Here is a 26,183-nt window from a genome sequence, read left to right on the forward strand (position 1 = left end):
AAATGTATTATTTTCATGAACAATAATAATAATAATAATAATAATAATAATAATAATAATAATAATAATAATAATAATAATATTATTAATAATAATAATAATGATGATAATAATAATAATTATTATTATTACTACTATTATTATTAAAAGTTTTATTATTATTATTGGGTGACACAGGGTGAACATGCAAACTCTACACAGAAACACCAACTGAGCTGAGGTTCGAACCAGCGACCCAGTAACCTTCTTGCTGTGAGACGACAGCACTACCTACCGCGCCACTGCTATTATTATTATTATTATTATTATTATTATTATTATCATTATTATTTTATTATATTATATGTTTTATTATTAGTATCATTATTATTAAATGTTTTATTACTATTATTATTATTATTATTATTATTATTATTATAATAACGATAAATTATTATTATTATTATTATTATTATTATTATAAAAAGTAATTAAAAAGGAATAAATTGTTAGTTTTACATATGTATGTATGTATGTACAGTTGAAGTCAGTATTATTTATTATAAAAAAATAAACAGGGGGCTAATAATTCTGACTTCAACTGTTTGTATGTATTTATGTATGTATGTACGTACGTACGTACGTACGTACGTACGTACGTACGTACGTATGTATGTATGTATGTATGTATGTATGTATGTATGTATGTATGTACTTTTTGGATTCATTTATTACAATTGTTTACTGTTGCAAATTTAGCTTTTTAATTTTATAATATGATAATATAAATAAACAACAAAAAAATGATATTGACCCTAAAAATGTTTTTGAAAACTTAAAAACTGCTTTTTTTCCAGCCAAACTGGAAAAAATAAGACAATTCTCCAAAAAAATAAAAAATAAAAGGAACTGTTGTTTAATAATTTTGCCTTTAACTGTATCAGGGCTGCGAATCAAAATAATTTGATGTCATGATTTTTAATTTGATGAATTAGGACATTATTTTCTGATTAAGCTAAATATAATAACATTTCTAAAAATAGCCACCACTGCACTGAATATGAATAAATAGCACTTAAGAATACAAATTTCACAGTATCATTAAAACTTCCACTGTATATTACATAATCCAACAAGTCAGATCAGTCTATTTTGTGCAAGATGCAAAACTTGACCTTTGCAAGGATATTGCTCTGCGTTCTGGTCCTAGTTGCACTGTCATCCCTTTGTGAGTACACAATGCAAAACAGACAGCTGTCTTCCACTTTTCCGGCCCTGCGTTATTATCACAGAGGACAAATGAGCCATCCCAAATAGAGCCTGCGAGTGTGTCATGGGTTGGCTGCTGTCTTTGCGCGGGACGTAACAGCCTGAGAATCCCTCATGCGCTGCCTTCCCCGGCCAAGGCCACAGCTCGCGAAACTCGCTCCCGTTTCAGAGCGCCATTCCGCTCCAGCGAATCGCCACACACCCACGCTCTCCACGGGCCAGAGCCCAGCGCCACAGGGCCAAAACCAGGCACATCTTACCCACAATCCACCCCCTCCTCCACTCAAGCATCATAGGAAGGACTTCTCCGCTAAACTGTACACCATTGGACGCACTACCTACACAAGGACCGCTTTTTCTTTCACCCTTATTGGACGTGTGGCTCATCGAGTGCTTTCGGTGGAGGGGAAAATGCGCAGCGAGTCTGTCTAGAAGCTGCCAAAAAAGCCCAGGATCTGCAAACGGAGCAACAGCAGCTGTAGCCTCGCCACTATTTCTGGCTAAATCACATGACCCCCTTACATAAGCCCATTTTTCTTGCTCTAAAAAACAGTAAACTGCGACACAGGAAACACAAACGAAGCCCTCCTCCGCTTCCACACACCCAAACACAGACCCAAATCAGACCTGAAATCTGTTTAGACCTCTTCTGTACAAATCTGGTTAATAATTGACCCCGCAGAAGTACATAATAGACGATGTGTGTGAGAGTAAAGGTGTTTATGGATTAAAGTAACAAAGAGATGTTTTTATGTGTATACGGATAGATGAGGAACGTTATGTGTTGTAGTGTTTTGGCACATTGTTGATAAATATACTGTATAACTGTAAAAAAATCCAGGTTGCCTTAAATTTTTAAGCTAATTCAAATGAATATTTTGAGTCCATTGCACTTATATTATGTTGAACTTGACTTAAAACAGCTTGCGTAACTTATAAAATTTAGTTAAAACAATGACCTAAAAACATATGATGTTGGGACTAGTTGATCATATGTTTTTTACAGTGCAGTTGAAGGGAAAATTATTAACCCTCTTGTACATTTTCTTGTACACCCCTCTTGTACAGGTGCTGATTAACAGAGCAAGGACATTTTCAAAGTATTGTCTATTTTTCTTTCTTGTTAATTAGAATAAAAGCAGTTTTTCCTAATTTTTAAACATTTTTTAAGGTTATTAGAAATATATATTTATTTCGATCGTTGTGCAATGACTAGACTGCTATTTAACCTAATATGCAGTAGTGTAAAGTAAAATATTACAAATACTCAAATTACTGTATTTGAGTAGTTTTTTTTCTCAAGAATTGTAATTTACTAAGTAAAAATAATTTTTAAAATGTGTACTTTTACTTTTCTTTTAGTATATTTTAGAGCTAAATCTGTAGTTTTATTTTCTTTCAACCTGCAGTCACAATTTTTTCTTGTATACGGGGAATAGAAAAATCAGTCCTGTGATATCGTGTCCAATAACATTGCACATAGAATGTAAACAGCATCATTCTGAACTCTTGACTACTGATTTTTAAATGCAGCAAACTGTTTGGAAGCATTAAAAGTGTCCAAGAAGATGTTCAAAATCTTTACACGCGATGATGCAGACCGAGAGGCTGCTTAGATGCATGTCACTGATGAGAAGATGACGGATGTTTACTGTATGATGACCGAAATGACCTTAAACAATTACTAAATGCACTACAGAATGTTACGTTTACACACAAGTCCGCAAACTGCATGTGAACACATCAGCATTTGACAGCATTATACTCACTAATCCTGCGTACTTTTAAAAGGGATACTTTCTACTCATTCCTTGAGTAATGTGTTCTGTACAACAGATGCTTTCACTCTACTTGCACTACATTCTTGGGCAAGTTATGGTACTTTTACTTGAGTATGATTTTTCAGTACTCTATCCACCACTGCTCACCCCCAAAATTAACATTTGCCAAGTATGTACTTAACATAAGTTGTTTTTTTTTTTTGGTAATTATTCTGTGTCAGGAAAGTTCAGTGTGTGAACTGTTTGAATAATTCTATTTTTCATAAATTTAGTTTAATCAATTCAAACTCACACAAGCTTGGCACAATTTACGGTGAGTAAATGTGTATTGTTTAATGAACTTTCAATTTGAAGATTCAATATTTGTTTTCCAATAGGCTTTGGTGAAATATTTAAAGGGGTTACTTTTTTCACCCCTTTGCTTTTTTTTTCAAGATTTAATACAAGTATCCCATATCTCAGTTGTTCCCAGTATGTGAACTGTCAGCTCCAAACTCAAAATACATCACGGATCGTTTAACATACAGTAGCATGATGTAATTGCCCTTTACATTTGGTTGTAAGCAAAATGTATAATATAATATAATATAATACAATATAATATAATATAATATAATATAATATAATATAATATAATATAATATAATATAATATAATATAATATAATATATTGATGGTTTGTTCTGTAGACTATCAAAAAAATATAGCATAAAGGCTAATAATTTTGACTTTAAATGTTTTTTAAAAAGTTAAAAACTGCTTTTATTCTAGCCGAAATAAAACAAATAAGGCTTATCAATATTATCAAACATACTGTATAAATTTCCTTCCTCTGTTAAACATCATTTAAGAAATGTTTAAAAGAGAAAAAAAAATCAAAGGGAGGCTAATAATTCTGACTTCAACTGTAAGCCATTGATAGCTGACAGTTATTAATACAGTTCTTAATACAGTTTTAATATACTGTAATTATGTGTGTGTGTTTATATGTGTGTGAGAAAGTGTCTTTGAATCTGCTTGCAGTGTAGAGTGTGGCTATCACAGATAGGTATAGGCCGATAGGAGATTCAGACTTTTCCCCCATTGAACACAATATATTTTAGTTTAGGAGACATTTAAAATATTTTGGAACAGTAGCTTTTGATGTGAAGGGTCCTTTTCAGCCAGAGATACAGTTGCCTTAAAAACTAAATAAAATAGTTGTAAAAACACTTTTAAAAATCTTACATATACCGTACGAACGGTATAACTGAAAACTTTTGCAAACCTTGACTTTTCCAAACCGCAGTAAACCTTTGAAAACAGTTATCATTCAATGCGTAATCACAAAGGCTTGAGCCACTGACAGTAGAATAATGCAGTTATAGGAGAGAATGTACAGTAGAGAAAGCCTTTATATATGTTTTTAAAAAATTGTATTCATTTTCCTATTATTATTGTGTATTATTATTATTATTATATTATTTGCCTTTTGTGAGCTGTAAAGTAATGGGAAATAACTAAAATCATTTGGCGCAGTGATATGGAATTGTGATGCGCTGAAAACCTGCCTGAATCTACTTTAGAAAATAACTGAGAGTGTTCAATAACTCCTAGGCTGTCTGCATTGAATACAGGTATTGAAAGTCTGGGCTCTTGTTGGAGACAATGTGGAACCTCAATGGCTAACCATTTTCACGTTTTTTGGGCTTGCCCAAAAATACAGACCTTATGGTATGAAGTAGCGACTGACATAAAAAAGATAACTGAGGGAGAATTAGACTACTCATTTTTTACATTATACCTTGGGAAAACACCAGAAACTATTCCAACTATTGACAAATATTTCAAATTCTTTTTGGTAAGTAGCAGAAAAGCCATAACTTGGTTCCAGGCTGATTCTCCAACAAGGGCTCAATAGATAGGAATTGTAAAGGAAATACACTGTATGGAAAGACTGACTTTTAGCCTTAGATTTGATTCAAAAAAGTGCAATAAGTACTGATAAAAATGCACAGAGTATGTCATTGTAAACAATTTGTGATAATGTGCTTCAAATGTATTATGCCTTGATTTTGTAACCCATATGATAACCTCTTTTTTATTTTTTCCCCTTCATTTTTTTCACTTCTTAATGAAATAAAAAAAGCCAAAAAAAATGTTCATCAACCAATCAAAATCAAGAATTCCACAGCCCCGTATTACAAACAATTATCAATGTTAAGGTGTTATTTAGGCTACAATAAAACCATGTTTTTAAGATTCACATTCTGGACATTTTAGTGCCTTTCAGCCTGCAAGTTGCAGACCCTACAACATCATTTCCTCATACAAATTTGTTCCCCCAACCCCTCCTTATGCCTTAATACTAAGGCTGAATTTGGAATATTCAAACTATTTCTGTCACATCATATCAGCCTTAGCATGTGCATGCGCCAACATGGGGGTTCCTGCAGAAGCTTGCATCTACTTTTAGAAAGTGACGTCATTCATGATAGTGCGATGCTCTGAAAAAGTGTAGCCTGTCAGTTTAGAAATGAAGCAGACGCTTAAAAAGAAATATCCCTGTGAGACACAAGAAGTACAGTATTTACAGGTTTTCCTCTCTTTTCCCAACTACTTTGTCATTTCTGGCTTAGGATTGGACACGTGAGCTTCTCCTTAAGAGCGATTCTCCATACGCAAAGCCTTCAGATTTGTTTTCATGGTAATACAGTGTCATTTATCTAGCCTACAGTTTTAGACTGAGAGGAATAAGCTGCTCCCCTTTTCACATCAGCTACGACATGTAACATAAACAGCACAGAATAACACAGGCCAAAAGCGTATTAATCAGCATCCATCTCTCACATCTTACCGCTGTTGCAGAAAGCTGTTTCTCAAACATTTTTGAAATTGTAAATAATGTAGATTATTAAATTGTTTTGAATAAATTGAATACTACTGTATTTCAGTGTTACTACTTCAGAATCTAATGCTTAAAGGGATAGTTCACCCGAAAATGAAAATTTAAGAATTTTTTACTCACCCACATTCACTATTTACTCACCTTCCAAATCTGTATTAGTTTTTTTTTTTTTTTTTTTCTGTTGAACACTAAATAATATATTTTAAAGAAGCTGAAATTGGTAACCATTGACCTCCATATTAGATGATCAAACACTTTGGAAGTCAATGGTTATGTTTCCAACATTATTAAAATATCTTCTTTTGTGTTCAATAGACGAAAGAAAGACAAACAGGTTTGAAACAAGTAAAGAATGAGTAAATGATGATCAAATGTTCAGTTTTGGGTGAACTGTACCTTATCTTAAGAATTGCTTCCTACATAAATGTATTTCACAAATAATGACAAAGTAAATCGTTCGTTCATTCATTCATTTTATATTTATAGATTTGTTCATGACCATTTTGTTAACGATTCACTCCTTTATACATACCAGTAACCAAGACTGATTAATAAAAATTTGCATGTAGTCCGGATTACATAATCTGATTCCAAACACTGTAATAACAGGAGCAAATTATTAGCAATTTATTAACCTTTTCTCAAAATATTTTCCCTCCCCTCATTTGAATGTTCCTTTCTAAACTAATCATATCGTGCTTTGTATTAGTTACTGTAGCTTTGAATATTCTTAAAATAGAATAAACATGCACAGTAATGCAAATAATAGTCATGCAAAATAATTTGTGATCCATAATAAATTCTGAACAAAAAAGGCATGTTTGGTCAAATATACAATGTTACAATTTCCTGTAGAGTCTACAGTTTGCCAGTAACATCCTGTAAATAAGTTACATGAAAAAAATACTGTATTTACATTGACAGCACCATTTATCTAGCTGTATATGTATTTTTCTTTCATGTACTTTTACTTTAAATAGTAATTTTCACAATGCACCTTTAAAATACAGAAACATACATAATGCAATCTAAAATTAACCCTAAAGTAGTCAAAATTCATGACCTAAACCTTTAATACAGATACAGTTTTCCTGATATACATTTAAAATGTCATTTGTATAAGTTACAGAATGCACTTTGTAATCTATACACAGCACTGCTCCAAGACCTCCAACAACTAAACAGGTTTGAATGCCTCTTTAGCCAATGACACGATATTCAATCTTTCTTTCAATCTTTCTGCAGATGGAAGGGCATCCGCTGTGTAAAACAAATGCAGGATAATTCGGCGGTTCATTTTGCTGTGGCGACCCCTGATGAATAAAGGGACTAAGCCAAAGGAAAATGAATGAATGAATGAATAAATGAATGAATAGTCATTTGCATAAGTTATTTTACAATGTAGCATGACCAGCTAATAACCTGCCATAACACAGCATGTTATACCTGGTCATGGAGCTGTGTGATTCCTGGTTTAAACAGATTCTGCAATATGACTTTGATTTCACATTGGCTTAGTATGCATTTATGAATGAATAAAATTGTTATTAATTTTCTAATATTTCGCTAGTGATGTTTAACAGTGCAAGGACATTTTTCAGAGTGTTTTATGGTTTTTCTTCTGCAGAAAGTCTTATTGTTGGATGAATTAAAATCAAATTTTAATAAAAAATAAAAATAAAAAATAAATTAATAATAATAATTATAATAATAATTGTATGGTCAATATTATTTGTGCCCTGATATTGGCTACAGAACAAATCAATGTTGTCTAATTAACCAAATGTACCTACAGTGGTTATCCTACTTAACTTAGTTAAGCATTAACTTAGTTAAGCCTTTAAAATACACTTTAAGGCAGGGGTATCCAGACTCGGTCCTGGAGGGCCAGTGTTCTGCAGAGTTTAGCTTCAACTTGCTTCAACACACCTGCTGGGAAGTTTCTAGTATATCTAGAAAGAGCTTTATTAGCTGGTTCAGGTGTGTTTGATTAGGTTTGGAGCTAAACTCTCCAGGACACACTGGCCCTCCAGGACCGAGTGTGGACACCCCTGCTTTTAGGTAAATAGAATCTTGTAAAATAACTAAAATATTCTGGACTTCCATCATGGCAAAGACAAAAGAAACGAGTTATTAGAAAAAGAGTTATCAAAACATTTCTTTAAAATGTGTTGGAAAAAAAAACTCTTGTCTCCTTTACACCACAAACTATTTTAAAAGTTACAAATCTCACACAGGGGCTAATAATTTTGCCTTCAACTATAAATATCTCATAACTCTCATTTTCTGTTCATCCAACACGGCCAGACTCAGAGGGATTATTGTGTGAACAGACACACGAGAGTTAAAATTACAAACCAAAACGCAGCTGTAATCATTTATGAAAATACTTTTCTTTCCAGTTTCCTCTCACCATTTGTTATTTCCACACATGCACTTCCTGCACTTTGCCGTCCTCTGCTTTCCTGTCAGAAACTGTATCTGGTCCAAGGTTGAAAAGCTACTGCTTCATCAAGCACTGCTGTAATTTCCAGTGTGGAAAAACGTGTTACTGTACGTGAAAATGAATCTCACTTTTCTTTTTCCTCTAAAGCTTTGCTGTACTTTTGCCTTAGAGCTGCCTTGAGGGCAACATGCAGATTATTAAAGCCAGAGAATTTATAACTACAGTGTGGTTACAGTGATAAACCAATACAGAAAGGAGCATTAAGTGACCAGAAATAACAAACCTTTCATAACCACAATCGTATCAATAATAGACAGTCACGACCCGTGTCCCAAAATATATTGATGTTGGAAACATAGATGCCACAAAGTGATAGCCGTCATCCCATTTGCTTAAACACAAAGGGTGTCTCATTTTGCATTGATGTCAAAGAACAAAGGTATCACCCTGAAGGCGGAAAAGATGGCAGATATACTGAAGGCAAGGCAGCAAAAGCCGTGGGCAAACGCTAAGGGTTATTTGAGGTGAGGAAAAAGGGACTTGTTCGACCTGTTTAGTGGGATTACATTGTTATATTGTTTGGTTCTTTAACACTGCTTAGATTCCCTGACCAATTAAAGATTGACTGAATACTGAGATTTATATCAGTACCCATTTATGTGTATTACATCTACACTATAAAACCAAACAGTCAACTGTCAACAAACGAAGTGAGTATCGTTAACTCAAAATTTACTGAGAGTTAATTTTACTCATTTAAAAAGTTTTGAACTCAGTTTTAAAGGTAATGAGTTTATTAAATACCTTTTTTACTTCGGCTTAAACAGAGTAAGTTTTTCAGAGATTCGTTTTTTTTTTATTATTACTCAAATGGTTTGTAGCAATTGGTTTCCTAAAACGGTTTGAGTTGAGTTAACTTACTGGGTTTTACAGTACTCAATCAGTTTCCTCAAAGGGTTTAAGTAACCTTAACTAACTAACTAACTAACTAACTAACTAACTAACTAACTAACTAACTAACTAACTAATAAATAAATAAATTACTATTTCCTGCAATTAGGACTTTATATGTGACTACATTTATATAAACTGTTACTTATTTTTATATTAAAAAAAAAAAAACACCAAAAAAAAAAACTTTTTTTGTTTATTAACAATGACAAAGCAGTTCTACTGTACCATGTACAAGTACCATTCCATTTCTTTGAAGGACTTTTTATTTATTATGAACACATTCAATTTGGTTTAAAGTGACAGATGGTAAGAAAAATATGAAGCATGACATAAACATTAAATATAATGACATTAATTAATAGGCTTTGAAACAAACTAAATAAATAACTTTATAATGTAATTTATTAGCCCTCCTGTGAAATTTTAATTCTGTTCAAGTATTTCCCTAGTGTGTTTAAGAGACCAAGAAAATGTTCACATTATTTCTATTTATCTATTTCTTTTCTTGGATAAATATGGAGTCAATGTAGGGCCAAATATACTTGCAAAATAAAAGAAAGTTTGGCAAACAAAAAAATAGAGTATTGAGCAAAAAAAAAAAAAAAAAAAAAGTAAATAAATAAAATGAATGCAAATCTCCAAACATTGCAAATTGCAAATTGGAAAAAAAAAAGACCTGCAAAGGCAAAATTATGTTTTGATACACACACACACACACACACACACACACACACACACACACACACACACACACACACACACACACACACACACACACACACACACACACACACAGACACACACACTAAACAGGTGCGTGTGAGCGGTGCATGACTGGAACTTGTAGTCCATGTAATGGCGAATTTGTAATCTGTTGCGACCGGCGTGTTTACAGCTGCTCGATCGCTGGTAATCATAAAAACTTTATTTTTTATTTGCAAAACTTTTCTTTATTTTGGAAGTACATACAGTATGGCCCTAGATTGACTCCATAGAGAAAGTCTTATTTGTTTTACGTTTGCTGGAATAATGGCAGTTTTTCAATGTTTTAATATTATGTTTACGGTCAATAATATTATTCCCCCTTAAGATTTCTTTTACTCAATTGATTACAGAACACATCCCTGTTATCCATTGACTTGCCTAGTTAACCAAATTAATTAAGTTAAAAATTTACGTTACACTTTAAGCTGAACTGTCATCATGGAAAAACAATTTTTTTAACTATTATGTGTTATTACATGTGTTAAATATGATTTTAAAAACCTTTCCATTAAACAACACTTGGGAAATATTTGGAAAATAATTAAAATTCAACAGAAGGACTAATAATTTAACCTTCAACTGTGTGTATAGATGATAGATAGATAGATAGATAGATAGATAGATAGATAGACAGACAGACAGACAGACAGACAGACAGACAGACAGACAGACAGACAGACAGACAGACAGACACAGAAAGATAGATAGATAGATAGATAGATAGATAGATAGATAGATAGATAGATAGATAGATAGATAGATAGATAGATAGATAGATAGATAGATAGATAGATAGATAGATAGATAAATAGATGGATGGATGGTAGAAAACTTATAAATAAATGTATAATACTGACACGTTTTTTGGTTACAAGTTTCAGTTATACCTCTAGTTTACCAGTGCGAGTTCCATATGACAATTTATAAAACCCAGAAAAGTTTGACCAACTCTTCTAAAACTAGGTAGTTTTTTCATTATGGAGTAGCAAGTTCAATTTAGGCCTGTAAATGATGAGCTGCGCAGGACTGACATTGAGTGTCATTAAACATGATGACATGCCAAGACACTGATGGCTTTTGAATAATAAGCATCTGCTGAGCTGTCTGAAAAATAATCTCAGCACAACCCATATGGAAAACCATAATCGAGCTTTGCAGACTGCGGTTTGGGACGTAAAAATGGACAACTGATGGGGAAATGTGTTGATGATGGAAAAAGAGTACACAGACTAACTGCTTCAAACATCTCGCATACTTCACTGAGCTCTTGTAGCTCTGCCAAGAAATTAAAATAGCTTGACGGTATAGCAGTGGCTGTTTACATGTGTGCAAATAAGCAGAATAAAATAAAGCAAATAACAACGATTTTAGGCCTTTAAGCAGATATGTCAAAGGGGTAGTCCACCAACAAATTAAAACTCACTCACCCTTGAATGGTTTTAAAACATTATAAGTTTCTTTATTATTTCTTTAGTTGAACAAACGCCATAGAAGTCAACTGTTACAGGTTTCCACCATTCTTCAAATATCTTCTTTTATGTTCAACAGAATAAATAACCTTATATAGGTTTGAAATCGGAACCACTTGAGGGTGAGTTAATAGTGAGTCAATGTTTGGGTGTACTATCCCTTTAAATGTCGTAATTTACTACCAGTTAAGAGTAAGGAGGGAAAAACCTATTAAGCCATGTCTGGTCATTACATAAAAAATATATGGATTTTTCTTAAACGCTCTAAACTACTGTAGCACCACCAGGCCCGGCCCTAACCAATTTGGCACTCTAGGCAAGATTTCAGGTGGCGCCCCGTCCCATCCCAGTGAATTCCACTGCTAGTGTACAAATAGTCATAAGAAACTAAATAGCTTTTTGATCGACTACTACAAGCTGGGAAAACGGCAGATAAATATGCCAATGCAATTAAATTACTATTAGCATTTTCCATAACATCTATGCCCTTCCTGTCAGGGTTCTGCCACTCTGGTCTTGTAAATTCTTGTTTTGGTGGCAGATCTCGGACACTACCCGTGTCTGGTCCTGTTTCTGTCTCTGTGTGCACGCCGTCATGGGTGTACGCAGAGTGTGCGCGCTCCTGCTTGACGCGGCCGCGCGCGTGCTCTGCGTCCCTCAGACGCGTGCGCTCTTGTACTCGTGTTTGTGTTTTCGTCTGTCAGCAGCGTGGTGTTTCATTCCCAGCATCTCAGTCTTGTTGGTTTCGGTTTTGGTCGGCGCTGGGATGAAGCATGCATGCTGCATGTGTGAGCGCACGGTGAGTGTTTTCATTCATCGTGTGCTCGTGTCTTGCGTCTTTTGTCAAAGCACGTGGCTCGGTGTTTACATTGTGGTCACGTGTTTTTGTCGTGTGCTTCAGTGTTGTGTTATGTGAGCGCATGGCTTGTATTGTCTCTCTGTGTCATGCACTCTCCCGTCTATTGTCTAGTCCCACCCTCCTTGTTAACCCATTATTAGTTAATTGTGTTCACCTGTGTGTCAATTTACTTTTTGCTTTATAACCTCCCTCATGTTCTCAGTACTTTGCCAGTTCGTCGTCGATTGTTTCCTGTCTTGTTGTGTCCAGCCCTGTCTTGTCCTGCCAGTCCAGTCAAGTTTGTTTGTTCGTTTATTTGTTTTATTAGAGTTTTCCCCCTCGGGGTTGTTTGTTTTGCCTTTTTGTTTTTATTTTATTGTTAATAAACACCCATTATTTGCTGCACCTGAGTCCTCGCTCCTTTTTCCCCTCACCGACCGTGACACTTCCATAACATTTGCTGACGTTAAAACTAACAGATAGCACTATAGCTATTTATTGATTAGCAATTTGTCAACGTTGGGATGTAAAAAATATGGAACAACAAATAGCTTCAAATGATAAAATGCATATCAAACATTAGAAAATATTGACATTAAAATAAATGGTTTAGCCTATTAAAATCAATAGCCTATACAGAAATTAAATGAAGGTACAAAATCTATTTCACTTTTAATTGTATTTGCACACTGATTAAAGTTACGAAAGTTATTTAGTGAAGAGCAGCTAATGAATCTCTCATTGCGTTTTGTTTGATAACAGAGTTAATTTAAGAATGCACAGATCTACAATGAAGCATTCAACTACTTTAGTAACTGTTTGTGCTTATTTAAGAGAAAATTTGTTGTGTTTAAAATAAAACATGCAGGAAAAAAAAAAACGAAAAAAAGAAGGACTTTTTCGACAGTCCTTTACTGAGAGCTCCGCTCAGCGCGAGCTCTCCCGGCTAAACCCATTTTGCGAGGGCTTAAACGGAGCACTCATCGTAATATTGAGCAAAAAAAGAAAGAAAGAGACAGCTGTGAAACATAACCTGCATTGTCTTTTTGTAGTAAACACACTTTAGATCTTTTTTTAGGGTAAGAGGTTTTTGAGTTATTGCTGTCTATCACTGAATGTGTCAGGAATATCAAAAACAAAACCAACATGGATGTACTGTGCCCTTAGCATTTGCCTATATCGCCTATGCCACGGGCCGGCCCTAAGCACCACCAATGCTGTAGTATTACCGTAAAGGTGTGCATGCTTGTCATTTTGTTGTACAGTAGTGGTAGCTCCAACATGTGGCTAAACATTTAGATTTTCTTTTACTGTGACCTTATGTTGACATCATATAAATGAAGTGCTCAGATGCAAAAGCCTTTAAACGCTTTCTGAAATTGCATGTGTAGGTTCAGTGATTTTGCTTGGCGATGAATAGGGTATTTACATTGCCTTCCAAGTGAAATAACAGATCAGAGATATATGAGGCTGAGAAAGCTTTACATTTTAGAAAAACATTTCAGACAGCACCTAGAGGCATTTGCGTCTGAACTGTGCATTCCAAGTGAAACTGTTTAATTTCATTAAAGAATTAAAACCATTTTAGCAAAATCTTGACACAAACTTTTTTTTCACAACTTTTGATAGCTGATAGTTTTTGATATACAGACTTTGAAGAGTTAGTTAATTAGTTAGTTAGTTAGTTAGTTAGTTAGTTAGTTAGTTAGTTAGTTAGTTAGTTGGTTGGTTGGTTGGTTGGTTGATTGGTTGGTTGGCTGGCTGGTTAGTTAGTTTGGTTGGTTTGTTGGTTGGTTTGTTGGTTTTTGTTGGTTTGATAAATTTGGTTGTTTTTTGTTGGTTGGTTGGTTGGTTGGTTGGTTTGTTTGTTTGTTGGTTTTGTTGGTTTGATAAATTTGGTTGTTTTTTGTTGGTTTTGTTGGTTGGTCGGTTGGTTTGTTGTTTTTTGTTGGTTTGATAAATTTGGTTGTTGTTTGTTGGTTTTGTTGGTTGGTTGGTTGGTTGAGTTGGTTGGGTTGATTGGTTGGTTGGTTTGATTTAATTTAGGTTGGTTTTGTTGCATTTTGTTGGTTTGTTTCGTTGGATTGATTGGTTGGTTTGGTTGATTTTTGCTGGTTTGGTTAGGTTGGTTGATTGGCTGGTTGGTTGGTTGGTTTTTGTTGGTTGGTTGGTTGGTTTGGTTTGGTTTGGTTGGTTTTGTTGGTTTGGTTTGGTTTAGTTGGTTTAGTTTGTTGGTTTTGTTCTGTTCATTTGGTTGGTTTGGTTGGTTGTTAAAAACAGTGCTGATCAAAAAATTAAAAACTTGATCAATTCTGTGATAAGCAGTTTTATTCATAATTCAAAAGTAATGAATTACCATTTTAGCATCACCATCCTGCTAACTGATGTTAGCCTTGGTGTATAGATTGGTTGTATAATTCCTTAATATTTTAAGTCTATAAGACTAAAACGTAACAGTTAAATAAGCAAACCTTTTCAATCTCATTTGCAGATTACATTATTTTGATTATTTGCTAAGAAGCTAAGCAGATCTTTTTATCTACATTTTACTACTACTCTTCTACTTTTTGCCCAGACCACATCCCATAACACAAATAAACCGAAATACAGTAGGCCTATTTCCTGTTGTATATATTTTCCCCTTCTGAATAAAATAATAAAGTAATGGGCTTTTCTAAATTTGTCCAAAATGCTTAATTTTATTTCTGTACTGGTATTTCTGAGTACCAGTTATACACAAGATGTCCATGTGGTTGCCACGTGTGATTATGGTTACTCTAATTAGGAATATAATCACATTAACATAATTTCAGGACTGCCTTAATCACATTATAAGTGTGAATGTAAACATAGCAAATGTCAAAATGATCCAGTTTCCACTCAAATGGTGCTGTGCCAGAACTCCACAGGGGATCTGTAAATATTTCACCAGTTGGATTTTTACATCCAAACTGATTCAAATGAAAAGATTCTTCTTCTTCTTCTTCTTCTTCTTCTTCTTCTTCTTCTTCTTCTTCTTCTTCTTCTTCTTATTATTATTATTGTTATTATTATTATTATTATTATTATTATTATTATTATTATTATTAATAGTAGTAGCATAAGTAGTAGTAGTTTTTTTCTATTTATTTATTTTTGTTTGTTTATTTGATTATTTTGATTGATTAACTGACTGACTGATTGATTAATTGATTGATTGATTGATTGATTGATTGATTGGTTTATTTGATTGGTTTATTTGATTGGTTTATTTGATTGATTGATTGAATGATTGATTGATTGATTGATAGATAGATTGATTGATTGATTGATTGATTGATTGATTGATTGATTGATTGATTGATTGATTGATTGATTGATTGATTGATTGATTGATTGACTGACATACAAAAAATGAAGAGAATAATGAATTTTATGTACCTATAGTCTTAAAAAGAATGGTTTTAATAGAACATGTATAACAACATTTAACACCAGGACCAGTTAAACACTGCATAAGTGAATTTCTTTCACTTAGTAGTTCCCTGCAATGTCTGAGGTCCCAAACCCCACAGCTAAACCAACACAGTGAAAACCAGTTAATCCCCAGTGCCAAATGTAATAACAGATTCTCATAATGAAGGAACACATATTTTAATTCTCAGGCCGAGCAGCAGCAGAGCTCCTAATAAAAGTCTGCATTAGCCGGTACCATATGGCCACTTCACACTAGTCCCACAGAAACAAGTGTTTATGCTGCTATTAGTTTGAAGAGCTCAGAAACTACACAGCGGAGGCTGTTAAGTGTTGACTGCAGTGTTTTCTGTTCAGGAATTTTTCATGCATCAACACCTGAGTTTTGCAGCTTTTCTTTGGTATAAGAGAAAGAGAAAGCACTCCAAACCTTTCTGCACTTCAAAAAAGTGTGAAGGGTGTAAAAAAAAGGTCGCTCAACCAACTAGACTGAGACGCTGAGAATTGAACAGCACGCCACCGACAAAACAAACACAAACACAAACACAAGAGCAATTGCTACGAAGACACGAACGATTGATGTGCTCGCTACAAAAACACAAACGTGCAGATCACTGGAGACCACGGGCTCACAACAACGACAAGAGACACTAAGATAGGATGAGTGTCCGGCCTGAGAAAACTTGAGCCGAATCCTGACAAAAAACAGCATGGTGAACACTGTTGAATACGGAAAAGGCTATTTTTTTGCTTATTTTCAGCTTAAAATTTGGTGCATTCAAACCAATTTTTTTTTCAATTGCTCCAGAAGTAGAATGGATTTGGCCAATATGAGTGTGGGCTGAGTGTTTGAATGCTTACTAGAGGAGTTTCCTGTCTCTGTGGATTAAGGGGTACCAATAGTAAACAAACAAGAATTTCACATTCTTTCTAATAAATTAAGTTAGATTCAGCTCATTATTAAAGCCCGAAATGATCTGAAACATACGAGTTAGGTAGGCAAAACATCCAAAACTGTACATTAATTTCGTCTCCAGTAGTGAGAGTTGAGAGAATACAGTATTGTGCTGTTAGCTTAGCAAAATGCTAACAACAAATTCCACTGAAACCACTTTTCCATCCTTCGCAGAGTGTTATTTGTGTTAAAATACTATGTAAAGCATTGCAAATCAGTCTCTTATGAGCTTCCCCGACAGTTAAGATGCTGCTTTGGAAGGTTTTAGAACAGACCTCCCTCTGTCCATTCCCTCACTCTGTCTGCAGTTTTATCCTCTTCCAATCTCTCTGCTCTCCCTCCCTCCCTCTTCCGCAGCTCTTTCTCTCAGTCTCCTCCCTCTTTCCTCTGGATGGTAACTAGGCTGAGGTCAGCTGAGGTAATGGAGCACACACACACTCTTACACAGCACTACCTCTGCTCTGCTGTGCTGTCGGAGAAGCGGCTGCACTTTTCAATGCCCTTGAGGAGCGACCTCATTCAGGGCTCTAAGGAACAATCACAACACCAGAATATATATTCATATGAACATACAATTGAAAAACTACTTCAGCAACTGATAAATTACTAAAATAGTTAATAATGTTTCAAGGCAGTAGCCATTATCTCAAACCCTCAGGCATGACATGACGACCATCTTGAAAGGGTGTGTTTTGCGTTAATGATCGGCTGATTATGCAACATCACACTTATCATCAAACATTAAGCAAATAGACTACAACTTGTGACAAGAAACATAAAAGTAGGTCTTTATAGAAAATTATTCTGACTAGCACATTAGAATCAAGAATTGCAGAGTCCCATAATGAGTTAAAAGAGTAGTTCAGCCAAAAAGTGAAAACTATAAACCTATAAGACATTCATTTACAGCAGAAAAAGAAATGAATGTATATAAATGAATCTTCCCTATCATTTTATACCATTTAGAACCATTTTATCATAGTGTTTATTCACTGAAAAACATTTTTCAATGAACATATGCTAAAATAATAATGATTCTTGTGGAAGTTTATCATGTTGGTGCATCAATGTGTTGGTTGACTCAGTGGAAGGACAAAAATATCTCAGGTTTCATTATAAACGTCTTGTTTTGGGTTTCATGCATGAACAGCTTATGGGTTTGGAACAGCATGAGGGTGAATTATGAGGACCAAGGGTAATTCTGGGATATTATTTATATACATATATTTTGAGACTAGTAGGGTAGGGTTGTTGTATACTAAACACCACTCACTTGTTTTCTGTACACATGCAAAATCTTACTGTTTGCACTTGTATGCTTAAGTGCAAACCTTAAAAAACTACAACATATAATTTTACACCTACACTAACTATGATGCATTTTATATAAATATAAAATAGATTGAAACAATAACAATGCAAGCAGCAATGCATTCAGCTGCAGGTTCATTTTATGTCATACTAATTTCACAATCACCAGCAATCTAATCCTTGCAGATCGCTGGTAAAAATGCAAATCGCTAAAGAATAAAAAAGACTACAGATGCAGTCATGCACCACGCACTCATATCTGTTCCGGTTGTCCGCAGATTGCTAACACACATAGCTGAAGCTGTTCAAAACTGATTACATGGACTTTAAAAGCAGCACAGACACACACTAGCTGCTGAGTCTTGTTTAACTGTACTATGACATTATGACATGTTTCCCTTGCCTTGCTTTGCTGTGTTTTGACCCTCGCTTTGTTTGTTTGTTTGTGTACATTGTCTGCCGCCTGTTTATGACTAAGACTCTGGATTTGCCTGTATTATTGCCAATCATCATTGCTTGCCTGACCATTCTCCTAATATACCCTGCGTTTGGATCCGCGCTCCTTTGTCCAGCATCCCCTTCACATTACAACTAAAATAATAATGCCATAATAATTAACTCCATATAAAATACTCCATCGTCAAAATTTACCCCTAAGAAATGGGACAGCACTACAACACCTGCACACGTCATCAAATGTCATCGCGATCACTTACTATATATGATGATCGTGACTGCTGTAGTGATTCCAGTTGCGTTATTTTTTTAGTATTTATCTTCAGGAAATCACCAAGGCTACGATATCATGTTATCATAACGATAGAATGTGGCAATAAGATCTTAACTGTTCTGTGCATTTACATTGTTGCCATAATCATCTATTTAAATACACAAAAACAACATTAACATTATACCAGACCACTCTAAAAAGCTCATTCCCTGCCACTAGACTTTTCTAACAGTGAATTTGAGTGTCATTTAGTGACAGATGTGAAAGTATGCTGTGGGACTGCTATACAGGAGTTATTATTATGGATTATAGATAGCGAAATTTAGCATTTTTAAGCATGTTGGTAAACAGGAATGCCATTATGTATGTGTTAAAATATATGCTTGTGTGATGTAAATATTTGTAATAATGACAAAAAAATACTAATTTGTGCATCTCCTGACTTCCGTGTGCAACCATGCTGCCATTGTAGATGGTGTATTCTGGGGAATTTTCTTACAGCTTGGTTTCGAGTATGGTCCTGAAAAATCTGTTTTAACCCATAAGAACCCACTGTGATGCGGGTGTCACAAACAATTGTGATCATCTGAAAAGGTCTTTTAAAAGCATTTTTCCTCATTTTTAACTCGGGAAGTCTCAAAGTGACGTATAAGTAACATCTAGGTTCAGTCACGTGAGAATGTGTGCATTTTTGTTGTTATGGCAACATGTCCAAAATGGTGGACTCTGCGGGGAGCACATGTTGCACTGTCAGCAATTTTTAAAGATATCTGTTTTTATTACTAAAGGTATGTTTTGACCCATTTAACTATTCTAAAGTTTTAATAACACATCCTAGATTACATTTACCATGATTTTAATACATTTCTTGAACAAAATGATATAAATGAAGGTACAAAGATATTGTAGTGACATATATGTCACATCGGGTTGTTAACCTTAAAACAGTAGGTGGAATTTTGATGTGACGTATTTGTCACATTAAGAAAAATAGTAACAAACTGCTCAATTAATTTATCTGATTAAATTATTTTAGTGTTCAATATTTTCTACTGCTCATTGCAAAGCATATATTAACAAAAAAATAATAATAATGTCACGTTAATTATATCGTTAATGAAATGTATTTTGAAACTATTTTATAACTATAAGCTGTAACAAGATGTTTATATCATATGTTAGTCTTATTTTAAGGTTGTAAAATTGAAGTGAGAATAACATGATTAGATTCAGGAAACAATTTGATGTTCAGAATGCACTAAAGTTTATCCACAGAGATGATAGTGAGCATGAGGGATGTGACAGTGACTCGAATAAAGACATTGATGATCCTGATTACACTTGAAGTAGAAAAGACATGGAGGACGGTGAATCAAGTGGATCTGATTTAGACATTAGCAGATCAAGTGATCTAGATTCAGAGGCTGCACAGCAAAACATAAACTTTGGCCGGCAAGGGCAACTAAACTTTTTCTTGGAGAAAGTTGAAACCCCCGGATGCACATTCAAATGACTAAGTGCCAAAACTTCACACACCACTGGAGTATTTCAGAAAGTTAATAACAGCAGAAATGTGCGCGTTGCAGAAGGAACAAACGCATTTGTACAGTGTGCAACAATCTGGAACTCAAAAAATTGTTAACTCCACTGTTAAAGAATCGTAAATACTGGTTGGGAGCTATCTGCTTATTGGTCTAAGACAAAATGCCAGGAAATCGTGCATTCTGATTTGATGTTTAACATGTTGACCTTCAGTGTGAGGTAGTTCATTCATTCATTCATTTTATTTGGCTTAGCAAACATGTGTAAAACATGCAAACTCCACACAGAAATGCCAACTGACTCAGCCAGGACTCAAACCAGTGACCTTCTTGCTGTGAGGCAAAAGTGCTACCCACTGAGCCACTGTGTCACTGTGAGGTAGTTATTTATTTTTATTTAGTTCACACATTTTCAAGTTGTGAAAACAATACACAAATAACCATATATAACAAAAAAGGTCAAATTTTGATGTTTCGAAAGAATTGTTGCAAAATGTATTGGTCACAGTTATGGGGCTTTGAAACACGTTATGGAAAAGCAAATAAACTGAAAAAAATGTTATGTAGCAGATAAAACTGACAAAATGTATTTTTTTTCAATTGTGAAATAAATGCCCAATGTGACACATATGTAACATGAAAAATGTATTATAAACGCCCAATGTGACATATATGTAACATTACAGATCTTTCACAAAGAGGGGTTGTATTTTAAAAACAACTGCAGAAACATGTTATTAGTGGTCCATTTGGTCTGTATTATATGCCCCATAATTTTTATATAAGGAAAAATCGGTCCGGGTTCTAATGGGTTAAGAGCTATCTAGCCCTTCCCCTTAGCCCTATGCCTTCAAGCTAAAAAGAATTGAGACACCCCTACCCCTTCACGTGAACACACAAAACAAAGGGTCAGAATAAGGGGAAGGACTAATGGGTAGAATTAGGATTGGGCCCATAGATATTCAAAGACTTGTTAAATTGAATGGTGAAAAGTTTCACTTCACTTAGTTGCTCTGAGTTTTCTCTGATCTTCCTTCCTTTTTTTTTTTTTTTTTTTTGTTACAACGCCTTCTTGTTGCCATTGAAAAAGTCATAGAGAAGACTAATATTATGAGATACTTTGTGCAAGCACATTAGCTGGAACAAAATCAAAAAGAACATGTTTTAAATGTAACTAGAGCTTAAGCAAGGTCTTTTCACATTTTGGAACTTTTGGTAACTTTTCAGATAGGACTTGGTTTTGGATTAATTGCTTGGATGTGATGCAAATATGGCCATCAGACAAACCCAATAAAAAATGTATTGCAATTGTTCACACATTATATTATTCAAACTGCATTTGTGACTAAATAACTGCACATATGTAGATGTCATAACAGGCTAATAATACTTAGATACACACACCTTGTCCTCTAAAGTTGGCTCTGATCTTTACCAGTATGAATTGAAGAACATGCTAAAAAACACAAACTAAAAGACAGAGTTGAGTTGAAGCCTGCCGCCAATTTCAAAGGATATTGAACTATTGACTTCCATCTACACGTTTTTTTTAGAGAGGCTGGGCAGGAGTTAATTAAAAAGTTCATTGTCTAGTGTATAAAAAAGTGGTACAACTAAGGGAATCTTTATGCTTTCAATTTTCATCTGAATATCCTTCAATTCTCTATGTAAGTGACAGCATGCCAAAGATGTTGACTATAGATATTTCAAGAAAAAAAGCTGACTGATACCACCAAATAAATGATTTGACAAGGTTTTGTTAAGTTTTCTTTTAGGGTACATTAACTACAACAATGTTCAGAGCCTGACAGGTGTTTCTTTGAATAGATTTTGAAGGTCTCTCGTGTTTTTTTTTTCTTCTGTTACACATGCTCTGTAGAGTCTCGGATGCGCCTGTTGGCTTAATCAGCAATTTGCACCTTTCTGAAGATGCTGTGATAGCGATGTGTTGAAGCTAATACAAATGGCCCACTTAAAGTCCAACTCCCTCAATGCATTAACAACTTTCACATGCCTTATAAGATACGAGTTATCCCACAGGACACTGCTACCTAAATTTAGAGGGGCAAAATCTAAATGTCTGACATCTTTGTACTACACAGCCTTATACATGTGTAGTATATGGCTAAAATTAGTTTACTATGACTTATACATTATAAAAAATGTTCAGATGTCCTCGTTTTCAGTTAACATTTAAAGAGGTTTATAGTACAGAAGGGTGTCTAGTGAAATGCATATCTCCCAATCCTCCAAAATCAAAGCAATCTCTATGAAATATTATAAGTAAACCAATCATAAATTTCTTCTTTTTTAAATTGGCCTTTTTGGCAAGAAATAACTCCGGTAATAAGAAATTAAGGCATTTTTGAACATGGTTGTAAAGTGAGGAAACAGATGAGTCTTACCTTCTACCGCTCTTTTGAAGAAAACTTTGCAACTTCCACATGTAACAACCCCGTAGTGGCATCCTGACGCCTCGTCTCCACACACCAGACACACTTTGGCTGTCGAAGACGTGTGCCTCAGCGACGCACTGAAACAAGAGCAAATAAATTCCAACCTGTAAATTGTGCTTGAGATTTAAGGTGCAGGTGTTCACATGGTCACAAGTAGTTTTGTTGTACTGTATGTGTTGCATTTGCAGTTCAGGAGTAACTTGAAAATTATAGAAACAGCCTAAAGCTATTGAGATTAAAAAAAAAAAAAAAAAAAAAAGTTCAAGATCTTGGAAAGTCAGAAACAAGGTATATGGAATTAAATCAGCACTCTTTTATTTGATAAATTGCTTAAGTTATTTCAAATTTGAAACTATATATATATATATATATATATATATATATATATATATATATATATATATATATATATATATATATATATATATATATATATATATACTTTGGGCTGTTAAGCAACTAATTTCTAATCTAATCAATCTAATTTCTAACAATCTAATAATCTAATGGTAAATCTACTTTAAAATATGTGCCACACTCTAGAAATTGAGCAATTGCATTTACTGTGTGCTATTAGTAAATATTTGTACATATCTACAAATCTTGTACATAATGATTAGTTTTCATTATGTGTCATAAATATTTTATGCATGTCTGGTACTTATTTTCATTTGGAAGACAAAATTATTATTATTATAAACAATTATATATTTTTTATAATTGCATAATTAGGATTATTAGACTAATATTACCACCATGTCACTGACCTGCATTAAATTCCAACAGAAAGCATAAAAATAATATAATGCCCATGAATAACACCGCAGGTCTGTGCTAACTTTGTCCTGCTCTGCAGGGCCATTTGAGCACAACCATTTTAGCGCTGCAGAAATCACGTAATTCCCACATTGTTACTGGGCACCCAAAGGGCATGGCATATGTCACTGACTCATAACGTATGCCTTGCCATTTCGCTCCAGATCAGAAGAATGGTCCATTCAAATTCCTCAACTACAGTACCTAGAATTCACCTATGTACAGTACACTATTAAAGTTATACCTACACTAGTGATTTCTGATGGTTTATGTGACACTAAAGACTTAAGTAATGATGCTTAAAGTTTAGCTCTAAATCAAAGTAACTAATCAAATTATATTTAATGAGAATACAGCTTTTTTGAGGACCACTATTAATCATATTATTATGTATTTTTGACAATAGGCTAAATTTAGAACTTTGAGGTTTGATGAGTTGAAGTTTAGATTTTTTAAATCCATTCAGATGATCTCGGAGTTTTGCGGGAGCACTTAGCTTAGCATAGATCATGGAATTGGATTATACCATTATTATCAAACTCAAAAATGACCAAAGAGTTTTGATAACTTGATAAAATGATAATACGCAGCAACTTTAACCAATATAATTCGCTTGCATAGGTTACCTAGCAGGGGACAATTGTAGCCATTGCATAATGTCATTGTGCCATTGTACGACTGCAAAGATCCTGGAATGAGAGTATAATTCCTAGCCATACATACCAGCCTAGAAAATATTAACTTTTCATTTTCCATCGATCTTCTTAAGTGGGGTCGCACACCGGATGCGCCGCTCAGCATTGTGCTGCGACGTGCATGTTGAACGCACGTTGTTTAAAATGAAAATATTTAGTTGGCGCTATTTGGCACGGCAGAAATAAAATTTAGAAAGGTATAAAAACATAAAATATGAACAGTCTCCTGAGTCATAGCTTGGCACCGTGGACGGCTGCTGACTTGCGACACCTGTGTGCGTTCCCTAATAGAAATCTATGTTTAGAATTCTAAAATGCATGGGGCTACATGGTGCGCCACTGAGTGACACATCTGGTGCCACTGAGTGACACATCTGGTGTGTGACCCCCTTTAGAGTCAAGCTTTATATGGTAAGATTATCAAAACTTATTGATCATTTTTGGAGTGAAATGTTAATGGTCTAATCTGATTCAATGGACTATGCTAAGCTAAGCGGAAAATGATGTGGCTGAATGGATTGAAAAATTGTAAAACTCAATCGTCTAGCTCTAGAAGAGTTGTTCAACTTTTACAAAATGTGTAGTGTTCCTTTAAATTACAAAAAAAAGTTGATGCCAATAGCCTTGTGGCTAATGCCCCATTTTCACTGAGTGTTATGGTATGGTTCAGTGAGCAAACATTTAGCACTGTGGTGCTCATGGTGACCTGAGTTCGATTCCTGGCTTGTGGTTCTTTGCCAACACTTCCCATCTCTCTGCTCGCAATATTTTTTCTGTCTGTAACCTTCACTGTCCTATCTTAATATGGTAAAAATCCCTAAAAAAAATGATATATTATAAAAATATTCCAGTTTATTTTTTTTACTGAGCAAATTTTATCTTAGAAAAGCATAGAAACAATCTGATTCCACACCTCTGACAAATGGAGTACTCTGCTCAGAGTTCACACAGAAATAAAAACCACACTACATCAATTGGCATCAGAGAAATCAGAGAATGTTAAAAACTGCTGGAAAAAAAGAGAGATTTTATATCCCATGCCCTCCAAACTGAAATTGAAACATTGAAAATGAAGTGCACACACTCCAAATAGTCTGGCTGACTTGGCAGAAATCTGATTAAAATGCCCAGTGAAACCTGACATATCCAGAGCGGCCAGAGCCTCTAAGAAAGATGCCCTGCGGACCGGCTGAAAGTCACCCCTTTGACAAAAACTACACATAGCGGAGCTCAATTAAAATGAACAGTACGAATGGAACAATACTTTAATAGCGCGATAGGCTTAGCACGTAGCTCCTGCGCCCGCTCTTTGATAATGAGCGTGCTCTTGTTTTAATCAGTAGTGCGCGGTAATTGTCTGGTTAGCATTCTGACAACATCCTCCAGTCTTAACAAGCCTCTGGGTCTCCAAAGCACGTTCCCTCTCAAGGCCTGGTGCGGGTAGTAACTTCACCGCATCTTTCTGACACAGTCGAGAGAGCTGATCTAATTCTCCCTCGTCCATCTAAACACACATTCAATTTGTCAGCCGGTTAGCAGGGGTCTCTTGCGAGGGAGTCGATTGGCAGGCCGCGGTGAGCTAATCGTCCCGGCGGCTCCGTATCGCTCTCTGTGCATGACGTGGAGAGGTCTGGCTGTATTAAACTGTTCAGCGAGACCCTCTCTTTCTCTCCTTCTACACCCAGTCTTCTTTGCGATGGAGTAAAAGTAAAAAAGACAAAGCAAAGGGCTGACAAGGTGACTTGAAGTAGGTCAGCATTCATTGTTATGAAACAGATCGCCCTTATGACCGGCATATACCGCGAGATTGCTGCTGTTTTGTGCATGAGAGAAAAACA

General features: G+C 34.8%; 1 protein-coding gene across 3 annotated transcripts in view; it reads right to left on the minus strand.

Annotated features, from left to right (window-relative positions):
• Window positions 1-26,183, minus strand: part of nr3c2 (nuclear receptor subfamily 3, group C, member 2) — a 151,189-nt gene that overhangs the window by 34,439 nt on the left and 90,567 nt on the right. For all 3 annotated transcript variants that reach the window (XR_015475808.1, XR_015475809.1, NM_001100403.1), the window contains 1 exon segment: window positions 22,784-22,911. Coding sequence is in view for 1 of the 3 variants with exons in the window: in NM_001100403.1 (NP_001093873.1) it covers window positions 22,784-22,911 (128 nt within the window). In the remaining 2 variants the exon portion in view is untranslated.

The sequence above is a fragment of the Danio rerio genome, chromosome 1, assembly GCF_052040795.2.
Source record: "Danio rerio strain M-AB ecotype USA chromosome 1, GRCz13ab, whole genome shotgun sequence".
In the NCBI taxonomy this organism is placed as follows: Eukaryota; Metazoa; Chordata; class Actinopteri; order Cypriniformes; family Danionidae; genus Danio; species Danio rerio.